The following is an 11877-nucleotide window of genomic DNA, read 5'->3' on the forward strand; positions in this document are numbered from 1 at the left end:
TGGATGTGTGTTTTGGAAACTGAAGTGGTGGCTGGCAGCTCTTCCTGCAGCATTCAGAAAGTCACCCCAAGAGGAAGTGCCCGTTTTTATTAGCAATAGGCCCTGCAGCCGGGCAGCTCCAGCCTGGCCTTCCCCAGCCCTTGTCTCTGGCAGGACTCTTCGGTGCCTGCTGTGACATGGGAGTGAGCAGCAGGGGCCGAGCGTCCATCTTTGGGTGGTGGGGATGGGCGTGAGGAGCTGCATCCTCTGGGCCCGCCCCAGCCTCCAACAAGCCCTAAAGCTGAGGGAAGAGGAATGTGGGAAGTGATGGACGAGTCGCCGTTTGTGTCAGTCCAGTTACACTTTGCTGAGTGTGGGAAAGCCGAGACGGAAAGAGGAACTGGTGCCTCCCAGATCCGTTTTCCCCCACCGAGGGAGCAGTGATAATGAGCCCCCTCGGTGCATGGAAGGTGTCTCTGTGCAGCAAGGAACGCTGCCTCCCAGAGTTCTACTCTAGACTGTATTCAGCCATACACAAGAAATGAGGGGCTGGCTGGGTTTTTCTTCCCCTGTACAACCGAAGGACGCCTGGAATATCCCAGAATGTTTCCCGGTCAGACCTGGGGCATGCTGGGAATAGCAGAGTGATCCCTGATAATTTTATGTGGTGGTAGACTGCTAAAGCAGCTCTGCTCTGGGCCAGACTGTGGCTCTGTCCTGGCTGATGGGCAGTTCAAAAAGTTTTATGTTCACAGAATCCCAGAATCATCTGGGTTGGAAAAGCCCTTGCAGCTCCTCCAGTCCAACCATGAACCTCACCCTGACCGTTCCCAACTCCCCCAGATCCCTCAGCGCTGGCTCAGCCCGACTCTTCAACCCCTCCAGGGATCCCGGGGACTCCCCCCCTGCCCTGGGCAGCCCATTCCAACGCCCAACAGCCCCTTCTGCACAGAAATGGAAGTTCTGTATGTTTCTCCAGCCTGGCCTGAAATATGATGCACACATGAAGCACGAAGTTAACAACTCCAGTCTGGAGCACTGCTTGAGGCACTGGAAAATGTAACTGGTTGCTGTGCTGGAAGATGGTACAAAACAGTCCCAGCCAGGAGCAGAGAGAACCTTCAGTCCCGTCCAGGAATTCCCTACGGGAGTCCTGGTGCAGGCCCCAGGGCTGCTGGCACCCACCCTGCCTCCTTCCCCGGGCTGGAGGGAGCAGTTTCTTAAACACCAACAAGCTGCTTCAGCTTGTGTAACTTGCTTCCTTCAGGTCACCTGCCTGCTCCTAGACTCCTCCCTTTTGGGGCTCTGCATTATCTCACCTTTCATTACATGCCCAGGCAGCCGATGTTGTAAATCCAGATATCTGCAGGTTACTCTGTCAGAAATCAATCCAACTCTGCTTTTTACCTGACACCATCTATAAGGAAATAGTTGGTGACCTTTGATCTAAGCACAAACGTCGCTACGTAAATGTCCCATCTCAGGGTGACAAATCAGTGCAGCTGGGGTGACGTGTTCCCCAGGGCTGAAGGGAAGTGAAATGGGTAAGTGTAAAGGAAAAACTGCTTAATCAGAAAATACAGGATATTGTTCCCTGACCACATGCCCAGTATGTTCTACTGCATCCAAGTTTGCCCTGCTAAGGGCCCCATCCTCATCCCGTGGCTGTGCAGCCATCCTTGTGAAACATCTGGGACAAGGTGATTTTATCAGACATGGGGCTTCTCTCCAGGCCTCTCGGGAAAAGGACAAAGCAGCATCTGGAGGAAGGATTGCCAGTTGCACCTGGAGTTGTGACACCCGCTACCTTTATTCACACAGGCTTGTCAAACGCTTATCATCAGACACTGCCCAGTACCTTCTCCTTAGTGATGTCACCAACTTTCAGGGTTAAAGGTTGAAATGAACACATTCCATTGGCTCCATTTAAGTTTACTAAATCAAAAGATCCCCAGAAGATCCTTCTGCAGCAGCAGCGTTTCACCTCCTAGCTGTATCAAGATACACACAGGCGAAGGAAACACTGTGGTCTTGGTGCTTCCATCCCTGCCTGCGTGGTCTCCACAGCTATTTAAAGCAGCTTGTGTGATATTTTTTTAAAAAAAGACATATTTATTTAAAACAAAACACTTGGCCATGGGGTGTTCACGGGCGTGTTAACCAAACTTAAAAAACCCAACAAAAACAAACAACAAAAAGGAGGGGGGAGAGGCCCGTGCCCCAGCCTCGGGCCCCCCCCCGGCTGGCGCGGGGGGCTGGTGGCTCCTAGGGCGCTGGTGGCTCCTAGGGCGCCCTGTCCCGCTCAGCCGGGGGCCCCGCGCCGCCCCCGCCGCTAGAACTCGAAGGTGCCGAAGTGGGCAGCGCGGCCGCCGGCCTTGGGCTGCGGCTTGTAGCCGATGCGGTCATTGATGATCTGCTCTCGGCTCTTATGGTCGGCGCCCAGCGCGATGGCCGCCGCCGCCGCCTCCTCGCCGGCCGCCACCACCTCCGCGTCCTCCCGCTGCTTCTTGCGGCTCTGCGGGGCAAAGGGGCCACGTCAGGGCGCTCCCGGGCGGCAGCAGACAGGCCCCCCGGGGGCGGCTGCGGCCGGCCCCGTTCGCACCTCCAGGTCCTTCCGGACGCTCTCGAACTCCTCGATGTCGTCCAGCTTCAGCTCCAGACGCGTCGGCTTCCGCCGCAGCATCGCGCCGCCGCTCCACCTCTGCCGCCGGCGGCGAGGGCCCAGCGCGCCCGGGCCGCGCCTGCGGGCATGGGCCGCGCCTCCCGGCGTGCCCCGCGCCCGGGACACGCCTCCCGGCGTGCCTCGCGCCTCCTGCCGCTGACGGGCGCCGCGCCTCCCGGCGTGCCCCGCGCTTCCCGCCGCGCCTCCCGGCGTGCCCCGCGCCCCCCGGAAGCGGTTTTGAGGCGGCGGAGCCCGTGCGCGGCGCGTTTGCGGCTTGGCTTGGCTTTCGGTCTGCCGTCGCTATGGCCTCCGTGCGGGCACCGGCGGCGCGCGGTGGCGCTCGGCCCGCCGTGCGGGCTCCTGCGCCTGCGGAGGTGGGTGTCTGGCGGCGGCGGCGGCGGCGGCGGCGGCGGCTCCGGGCCCGTTACCCGCAGGGGGTGGTACCGCGCCGCGGACCCGCAGCTGTGGGGAGAGGCCGCGGGCCGACCCGGGGCGCGCGTTTGCTTTCGGACGTGTGGGGTTTGCAGTGGCGGGAAGCCCCGGTGCGGGGAGCCCCCCCCATGCCGTCGATGACACTGGAACTATTCAAGGGGCCGCGACCGGGCCGCTTACGTGTTTTCACGTGTTTTTACAGAATCTTTTCATTTTTCTTGGAAAGTTTGTCGTAAAGCTCCTCTCCTGGGAGGGAGGAGCTGCTCACTTCCATCTCCCTCTGCTTTCCAGTGAGGGCATCGAGAGCTGGAAGTCGGCATCCCTCGTGCCTTTTCTGGGGCTCGTTCAGTAAGATGAGGAAAAGTTTCATACTCTGAATTTAAAAAAAACCCAACACCAAAAACCCAAAATCCCAGAGCCTTAAAAATGGGATCCAAGCAGATAATAAAACCAGAACACAGTCTAATTTAATCAAGTTATTTAATGTGGCACTTTACTTTTGATCTTTGCATCTGGGGCATAGCCTTATTGTCCAAAATTAACACCTCACATACAATTTTAGGGTCGCTTCATGATGTGTGTAGAAACTTTCTCTAGCAGAGTATTGCTTTCTTGCAATGCTGAGCTGTATGTTGTCTCCTTTTTAGCCAAAACACATAAAATTCTGCCTTTACCTTCCAGGCCACAAAGAGCAAGCCTGCAGAAGAAAGCGATGCTCCTCCACCCAAGAGAGCCCCCATCTTTTATGGCAGTTTGGAAGAAAAAGAAAGGGAGCGTCTGGCAAAAGGAGAATCGGGGCTGCTGGGAAAAGAGGGGATGAAAGCTGCGATCGAGGCTGGCAACATCAACATAAGCAGCGGTGAGAATGTTTAACTACCTTTTTTTTTTCCAGTCTCACTCTGGAATGTGACACTTTCAAAAGTCTCTGATCATTTTTGAGCGTAATTTAAAGTAAAACAGGCGAAAGCGTTGCCTGGGCTGTTGTTTCTTTGTTTGGATCATCCTGTTTGAGAGGAAGCTCTTGTCCAATTGTTGTTTTCAATCTGACTGGTTTGGGTTTTGTCCAGGTGAGGTCTTTGATCTCGAAGACCACATGAGCGAGCGACAGGCGGAAGTGCTGGCTGAGTTTGAGCGCAGGAAGAGAGCCCGGCAGATCAACGTCTCCACTGACGACTCCGAAGTGAAAGCCTGTTTGCGAGCCCTTGGGGAGCCCATCACGCTCTTTGGAGAAGGTCCTGCAGAAAGGAGGGAGAGGTGCTGTGCCTGCCCTGAGTGTTGCAAACAGGGAACACTCAGCTTTTCTCTGTCTGTCAAATTCCTGATGTTTTCCTTGTAGCTGGGGTGCGGTGAGTGCTGCCAGTCAGTAATGCTTCATTACAATTCAGCAAGAATGCTGAGGAAGGAAAAATGGCAGACACTGATTATTTGTCAGGTTAGCTGAGAATTCACTGAGTGAATACAATTTAATATGTTTCTTTCCAGATTAAGAAATATCCTTTCGGTGGTTGGCACAGACGCATTAAAAAAGACCAGGAAAGATGATGACAGGTCTAAAAAATCCAAAGAAGAGGTAATAGTCTCTCTTGTTCTCTCAGTGCTGAGGGAGATCTGTATGATACCCTTTGGGATACTTTACTTTGTCTCTACTATGTCCAGGACTCTTGCTTTTGGTCAGCCTGTGGATTCTTATGTCATCCCTTCACGCTCCTCTGTGTTGCCCATTTTAGCAAAACTGTAGCAATGTGTTACCTAAGTCAGGAGCGTTAAGTCTGGCTTGTACTGCAGGTCAAATTCCATGCTGTGTACAGCATATAAAACAGGAGATCAGACATTTGGACTGTTACTGTAGCAACTCCTTTATTGTTGCTTGTCTTCATACTTGGGAAGAAAAAAATATGTTCCTGCTACTGCATCTGTTTCTGCCTTTCATTCTTTCTGAATCCATTTTTTTCTTATTATTTTTGAGGGTCACTGTAAGAAATAAGGACAGTTGCTGCAAATCTGGGGTTTCTTCTTACTGGGTGATGTGTAGGGAAGGAGGGAGCTGTATGTCATTAAGTAAAAATGAATAAAAATGTTCTTGAGTGAAATGACAGCACATCAGGATTTGATCTGTAGGGCAGAGAGTTTGACTTGTCTCTCTTAATCCCTTTTTCTAGGGCTTACAGTTATGCAAAATGCCCTTAGAAAGAGACCTTAACATGGTAAAATTTAAGAGCAGATGGTGTGGTGGTACTTACATACTAAGAGGAGGTCATCTAAGGTAACTGAATGGAAGAGCAGTATCACATCAGCTGCTTCTTCAGTTTTGTTCTTTTTCTCACAGTATCAACAAACCTGGTATCATGAAGGACCACGCAGTCTGAAAACAGCGAGGCTGTGGCTTGCTAACTACTCACTCCCCAGGTAAGAAAAAACAGCACAAAGGAAGGAAGGAGATGCAACCTTTTGTAAAATCTAGCTGCTAATCCTGCTGTGAGTAGTGCAGGAAATTTGAGATCAAAGGAATGGGGAACACATGCTGGTAGGCAGGTCTGGTGAGCTCAGAGTTTGAGTTCTCAGACTGATGCTAGCATTAACTCAGTGTGGGGGAAGGCCTGTTTCCAGCAGCTGAGCAGGGAAAATGTAGGGGCTTGTTACTCCACCTTTGCTTTTCACAGGGCAGTGAAGCGACTAGAAGAAGCCCGGCTGCTCAAAGAGATCCCAGAGGCAACCAGGACATCGCAGAGACAGGAGCTGCACAAATCCCTGCGAGTAGGTTTGGCAGTTGCCCAGCTGCTGTGTTTAAAACTTTTCTTGCTGGTTTCTGAAGAAATGAGAAAGATCAGCTGCCTGGGGGTGATGCCCATGTGCACATAGTTCTCTGTGCTGTGCCTGTCACCTGTTGGAACGCTCTGCTTTTTGTCTCTTTCTCGGTGGTATGCATGTTCTAACTCTTTCTTCAGTGATTTGGAGAGGTGTACTTTGGTTGTCCCCACAATGCCTTGCCTGGAAAGCTAAAGGAATTTATTCCTGGCTTTGTCACAGGTTTACCTGGCTAGGAAGGAACTGCTCACTTTCCTCTTTCTGTACCACAGTCACTAGTGCATAAAACCAAGGGAAATAAGAACAAACACAGTAATTCAAGACATGTTTTAGGTGATTCAGAGATGCCGTTTTTGAGCATGTTAAGTCAGATTACCAGCTTAACTGAACAGAGTGGCTCAAGCACAGAGTGTGCTGCCACTCCAGTCCTTTTATACGCAGAGGCATTCCCTGACAGAGGATTTGCTTCTCCCCTAAGTGTACCGCACCGCCTGCCCTAGTGTGTCTGGTTGTATTCATTGGATGAGTTGTGGAAAGAGGCCAAAACTACAGTGAGTTCTCTGTCAAACTGTGGTTGCAAAGCAGGCCTGCGGGGTTATTGGTGGTGAGTACCACGGGTGGCACATTTATGGCTAAGTTGTGCCCTAGGGCCGTGCTACCTTATGTGGGTCAGGCTGGCTCTGTGACCCTCCTCCTTGGACCTGGAGTGGCTTGGAGGCAGCTGCTCCCTTCAGAAGTGTCTTTCCAAAGGCCTCTGCCTCCTCCTGCATACATTTGCCTCCTTCACCTCAGTCTTTGGCTGTGGCTTTCTCTAGGCGGTTTTACTTTACTCATTTATTGTTTTCTTTGTGTTTGGTTACAGTCCTTGAATAACTTCTGCAGTCAGATTGGAGATGATCGCCCACTCTCCTACTGCCACTTCAGCCCCAATTCCAAACTCCTCGCTACTGCCTGCTGGTAAGTTTTCTTTTACAGCACTTGCTTTAGGGGCTAGGAGAGCACAGCAGGAGTGAAGGAGAAGGATGTTACTGGAGGCTTGTGAATCATGAGAGTTCAGAAATGCTTTTTCTTTCTGCTCTGAACTCCCTCTTCATTTTGTTGTAGAGCTTAGCAGAGATTGCACTGTGAGTCAATTAGTTCCTATGGTTGCTTGCCCAAAGTGTGTTGGTATTTTAGCCGTTGCAGAACCCCCCAGGGTGGTTTGGTCAGTTCTCTGACGTTCCTGTCTACACTGATACCTATTTCTTGTCTTCAACAGGAGTGGATTGTGCAAGCTCTGGTCTGTGCCTGACTGCAACCTTGTTCACACTTTACGAGGTAGAAGTGACTTTCACTGAGACTCTTTGCTTGGTTCTTTTGTTCCTCTCTGGGTTGAGTTCCCATATCTGAATTATTGTGACTCAAAACGTGGTGTTCTTTGGGCAGATTTTATTCTCAGAGCATCAGTCATGCTTGTGGAGCATGGGCATGTGTCAGATAATCAAGGGGAAGTCCTGGCCTTTCTCTTAGACCTAAGACCTGAGTTTGCTGTTTCTGTTTCTGAATGGTGTTTTGTTCTGTTTCAAAACCTGGTTTGAGTTATTTTGAGCCAACTATCAGCATTTTTGGCCAAATCACTTAACAGCAGTGAGATTCTTTGAACAGTGGTCACGACTTTAACTACAAATGTGAAGACAAATCTCTTGCTTCGCATGTTGAATTTCCATGACATTCTGAGGGTTACAAACGTTGGCGTTTGATACTCTTAGGTGGATGCTACTAGAAGTGCAGTTTAGGTGTTTGCAGGACTGGTCTGGTACTTACAAAGCAACTCCACCCAGCATGGGAGTACACAGTGAAAGTGTTCACTGGTACCTGACTATTTAGTAACTAAGGAATGATGCTTTTCTGAAGAATTAGCCAAGATCACATGGCAGATTACGAATTTTGATTTTTCCTTTCTCTTAAGGACATAACACCAATGTAGGAGCAATAGTCTTTCATCCCAAAGCCACTGTCTCCCTAGACAAGAAGGATGTTAACCTGGCCTCCTGTGCGGCTGATGGGTCTGTCAAACTCTGGAGCCTTGAAAGGTCAGAATGATACCAGACGTGCACAGCTGTAGCATTGTTGTTCTGGGGTTTATTTTGTGTTACAAATTCTGGACATTTACCATCCTCCTGCAAATATAACCTTTTTTTGTAGTTATACCAGTGCAATTCCTGGCCTCAGTATGTGCCACCTTCTTCAGCAGGAAAAGAGATCACCCTGATTAGGGGAATCAAGGTGAGGGGAAATTGTCTGAAAAAAGTCAAGTCAGAATTGCTGCTGGGCATTGGTAAACTGATTTGGGTGATGGATGGAAGATTTGGAGATTGTTTCATTCTAACCTTTATTTTAGGAGAAAATTTCCCCTGTTGGATATTAAGAAATGAACTTTTTGAGTTATTGGAAAGCACCACTATTCAGAGAGGGACTAATCAACGGCATGACCATGCACAAACAGTTCAGCCTGTCATGAAAACAAGTGGCTCATTGCACAGTGTGGGTTTGGAAGATGCACAGCACCTCCCTCAAGCTGGTGAAGAAGAGAACAGTGTAGATACCGAGCCCTAGCATCGGCTGTGCTTGAAAAGTGGAGCCCTGCAGTGCACCTCAGGAAGAGGCAGGCAGCTCCGAGATCCTCAGTTGTTTATCCTTACCTGAAAGTCATAATTTCTAATGGCAGAAGCTTACCTGTGCAAAGGGACAGGTTGTTTATTAGTCTCATGTGACCGTGTCTCTTTAGGTAGCCTGCTAGAAAGAAACTAAATGTTGTTCTGGTCTTCTGCTGAAGGCTGCTGCTGCCTGTAGTTCTGGGAGAATAAATATTCACTCTACCCCGCCTCCCTGCAATTCTTCAGAATAGCAGGATTTGCTGTAGTTCAGGCTGTGTTCTGTGTAGTCACAGTAAAACTCCCTGCAACTCAGGTAGTCTGTGTTTTGCTTCTGCACTTTCAAAGCGCTAATGATGAGGGTCTTGTTAATTTTCAGGAATAATAATTATCCCAGAAGAACTTCAGAAGCAACTTGAGTGTGGGTAGAGGGGTTTCACTTAGAGCTTTATCTGTGTGAACAAAAGGCAGAATTCAGAGTCATTAGTTAAAACTCTGATGCTCCTGCCTGGCTTGCATTTAATTAGCAGATCTTTTGCTGTGACCATCATGTTTACAAAGGCCTGGCTAGAGCCAGCCACCTCTGACCAGCTTTTTGTTTGTGTTTTGCAGTGATGAACCGGTGGCAGATATTGAAGGACACAGCATGAGAGTGGCACGTGTGATGTGGCACCCCTCTGGGAGGTTCCTGGGTACTACCTGGTATGGAGATGTGGTTATTTGCTGTAAGCTGTTGCTATTAGCTGTCTTGCTGGTAGCCCAGGGGGGCCACTGCTTGCCTGCAGAGGAGCCCAGCATGGACAAGGATTGGCCATTCCTGGCAACAGCCGTGCTGTTTTAGTGTAAATAACAGCGCGCCATGGTGATTCCTTTCTCTGCCGCTTCTGTGAGACTCTGTTGGTCTCCAGTTGGAAATAAAACGCCCACAGAGTTAGTGAAATATCCTGTTATTCTCTCTGGAGATACATTTAGTTGAACAAATGCTTTGTTTTTACAGCTATGATCACTCGTGGCGCTTGTGGGACTTGGAAGCTCAGGAAGAAATCCTCCATCAGGAGGGGCACAGCAAAGGGGTCTATGACATCGCCTTTCACACGGATGGGTCTCTCGCTGGCACGGGGTGAGTTTGCTTTGCGTCAGGACCGAATGTGGAATATGATCAAGGCTTTGTTGCTGACCAGCAGTTTCTGCTGGAGAGGCTGAGCATGCTCTGGCAGTCACTGAAGCCTCTGGTGGGTAACGCTCGGCTTCTCTCTTCCTAGTGGGCTGGATGCTTTTGGCCGGGTGTGGGACTTGCGCACAGGACGCTGTATCATGTTTCTAGAAGGGCACCTGAAGGAGATCTACGGCGTTAACTTCTCGCCAAATGGGTAAGCAGAGAACTTGCATGGCTTAGTTGGAAGCTTGGAGTACAAACCCCAGCTCACAGCAGGTTCTTCCTCCTGAAACAAAAGAAATTCACTCAACAGTCAGAATCCAATAGAACTAACTGTTAAGCAGGTATTCTTTATTAGCAGCGCTGGAGTTGCCCTGGGGATTCTCCACCATGAGGGCTCCCAAGAACTAGCAAGGGACATCAGTTTACATACACACAAATCATACATATTCATTAGATTTCCTGGAAAAGGGTGTCTTATGATAATGAGTTCCCAGTATTCATTTACATAGTCTGAGCATGGCAGTAGAAATAAGGTGAGTGGTCGAGGGAACAAGTACGTTGTCTTTTTCATGGTGTCCACTCTTTGCAGAGCATGTGCTGTAAGTAAAGTCCAGATGTCAGTTCTTCCTAAATCATGGAGATCATCCTCCCTGGAGAGATCATCCTCCCTAGGTGGTATATCCTCCCTAGATGGTATCTCTCTGTCCTTTTCTTCGATTTCCCCTTATCTTAGTTTGCCCAAGTGCCCATTGAAGGCTTTGAGGCTGCTATCAGTGAGTTATGCAGGGAGTGTTTTACTTTGCCAGGGAAAACAGTTGAGCAGCCCTTGGGAAACAAACACAAACAAAACTTTCATGCATCACAGTTTAGTCTTAATCAGAAATTTATTGATTTGAGCCCTTTCACTCTGCTCTTTGACAGATACCACGTTGCAACTGGCAGTGGTGACAACACTTGCAAGGTGTGGGACCTCCGCCAGAGGAAGTGCATCTACACCATTCCTGCCCATCAGAACCTGGTGACCGGGGTGAAATTTGAACGTAAGTACCTCCCGTCTGATATTCCTTATCCTTGCCTCCCCTGCACCGAGGTGGCAGGGGATGGGGCAATTCAAAAACACATCTTCAGGTCAAGGAGGCCTGTACCAGTTAGCAGAGATTTGTCATGTTTTTACTTGCAGATCTCACTTCTCCCTTTTCTCCTCCTCTGCTGCAGCCAATCACGGTAACTTCCTGCTCACGGGCGCTTACGACAACACCGCAAAGATCTGGACTCACCCCGGCTGGTCGCCTCTGAAGACGCTGGCTGGTCACGAGGGCAAGGTGATGGGACTGGACATCTCCCTGGACGGCCAGCTGATAGCCACCTGCTCCTACGACAGAACCTTCAAGTTGTGGACAGCGGAGTAGCCCAGAGGTGCTGCTGCTGAACTGGAACGGAGACGTTAACAGCTTTCAACTAAGACTTGCTATTTTTTATATTAAAGAGGCAAAAAAAAGGAATTGCCTATTGCATCATGCCTGGCAGCAGCTGCAGTCACTGGCCTGGGGTGGAGGTGGTTTTGAAGCATCTGCGTTTGCCAGGGCTTGGCAGAAGTCACATCTCGGGTGATGTTTTTCCACATTTTAGGACTTTGTTTTTATACTGCAGATACTGCTTTTGGCTGTAATTTGGAGATGACCCCCTGCTTCCACCTTCCCTTCCAAGTTAGGCTCACAGGTTTTCTCCAGTCTGTTTGATAGATTTGTAGGAAGGCACACAGCACCTCAGGCATGATATGTTGTTCAGCCTCTGGTCATACCCTTCTTGCCTTCCATTTTCCAGGAGCCTTTGGTAGGAGTCAGGGGTTTCAAACTGGATTTGTGTTTAATGACAGAAAAACTAGCTGTAAAGAGTTATAGAACTGTAACTTTCCCACCTCTGCAAAGGTTGTCTCTGGATGTGGCGGTCTGCATCCCCTTTGTATTCACTCACAGTCGATGTTAAAGGCCAGGCAAATTTTTCTTTTCCATGAACCATATCGTGTCCAGCTCCTTGGGTGCTCATGAACTGGGTGTTTCAAATCTGTGCAGGCATGTCCTGGTTAAGTTTTTGCTGTCTCACCTGGGATAATACAAAGAAGGCTGTTTCAGGGTAGGGTTGTCTTGTTCTCACTTACATTGTGGGGAGCTTTCTTCTTATTTGTTTTTTATTCTTTGAGGTTTTGC

At 49.6% G+C, this 11877-nt stretch overlaps 2 protein-coding genes across 4 annotated transcripts; one reads left to right on the forward strand and one right to left on the reverse strand.

The window, feature by feature from the left end:
* Positions 1-1840: 1840 nt before the first annotated feature.
* Positions 1841-2759, reverse strand: CDC26 (cell division cycle 26). The gene is made up of 2 exons (XM_074923559.1): positions 2582-2759; positions 1841-2494 (listed from the first exon to the last, which is right to left on the reverse strand). The coding sequence occupies exons 1-2, from the start codon at positions 2660-2662 to the stop codon at positions 2312-2314; spliced, it is 264 nt and encodes an 87-aa protein (XP_074779660.1). The 5' UTR covers positions 2663-2759; the 3' UTR covers positions 1841-2311.
* On the forward strand, positions 2427-11175 carry PRPF4 (pre-mRNA splicing tri-snRNP complex factor PRPF4). 3 transcript variants are annotated; one of them, XM_074923555.1, is made up of 14 exons: positions 2427-2453; positions 3755-3932; positions 4141-4327; positions 4556-4643; positions 5400-5479; positions 5734-5827; positions 6741-6835; positions 7137-7195; positions 7827-7950; positions 9124-9213; positions 9509-9631; positions 9774-9881; positions 10592-10710; positions 10886-11175. In XM_074923555.1, exons 1-14 carry the CDS (start codon positions 2427-2429, stop codon positions 11077-11079), a joined length of 1566 nt encoding a protein of 521 aa, XP_074779656.1. In that variant the 3' UTR covers positions 11080-11175. The 3 variants fall into 3 exon arrangements, with proteins under 3 accessions (XP_074779656.1, XP_074779657.1, XP_074779655.1); XM_074923556.1 differs by lacking the exon at positions 2427-2453 and adding an exon at positions 2616-2642; XM_074923554.1 differs by lacking the exon at positions 2427-2453 and adding an exon at positions 2892-3015.
* The last annotated feature ends 702 nt before the right edge of the window (positions 11176-11877 follow it).

This window comes from Athene noctua, chromosome 20 (assembly GCF_965140245.1).
Source record: "Athene noctua chromosome 20, bAthNoc1.hap1.1, whole genome shotgun sequence".
Taxonomy (NCBI): domain Eukaryota; kingdom Metazoa; phylum Chordata; class Aves; order Strigiformes; family Strigidae; genus Athene; species Athene noctua.

Excerpts from the sequence above, each read along its gene's own strand:
- CDC26 (XM_074923559.1), bottom strand. The coding sequence starts at position 2,662 with ATGCTGCGGCGGAAGCCGACGCGTCTGGAGCTGAAGCTGGACGACATC. Across the intron at positions 2,495-2,581 it reads GCGTCCGGAAGGACCTGGAG|AGCCGCAAGAAGCAGCGGGA; the intron begins GTGCGAACGGGG and ends TTTGCCCCGCAG.
- PRPF4 (XM_074923554.1), top strand. The coding sequence starts at position 2,944 with ATGGCCTCCGTGCGGGCACCGGCGGCGCGCGGTGGCGCTCGGCCCGCC. Across the intron at positions 9,882-10,591 it reads GTTAACTTCTCGCCAAATGG|ATACCACGTTGCAACTGGCA; the intron begins GTAAGCAGAGAA and ends GCTCTTTGACAG. Across the intron at positions 10,711-10,885 it reads GACCGGGGTGAAATTTGAAC|CCAATCACGGTAACTTCCTG; the intron begins GTAAGTACCTCC and ends CCTCTGCTGCAG.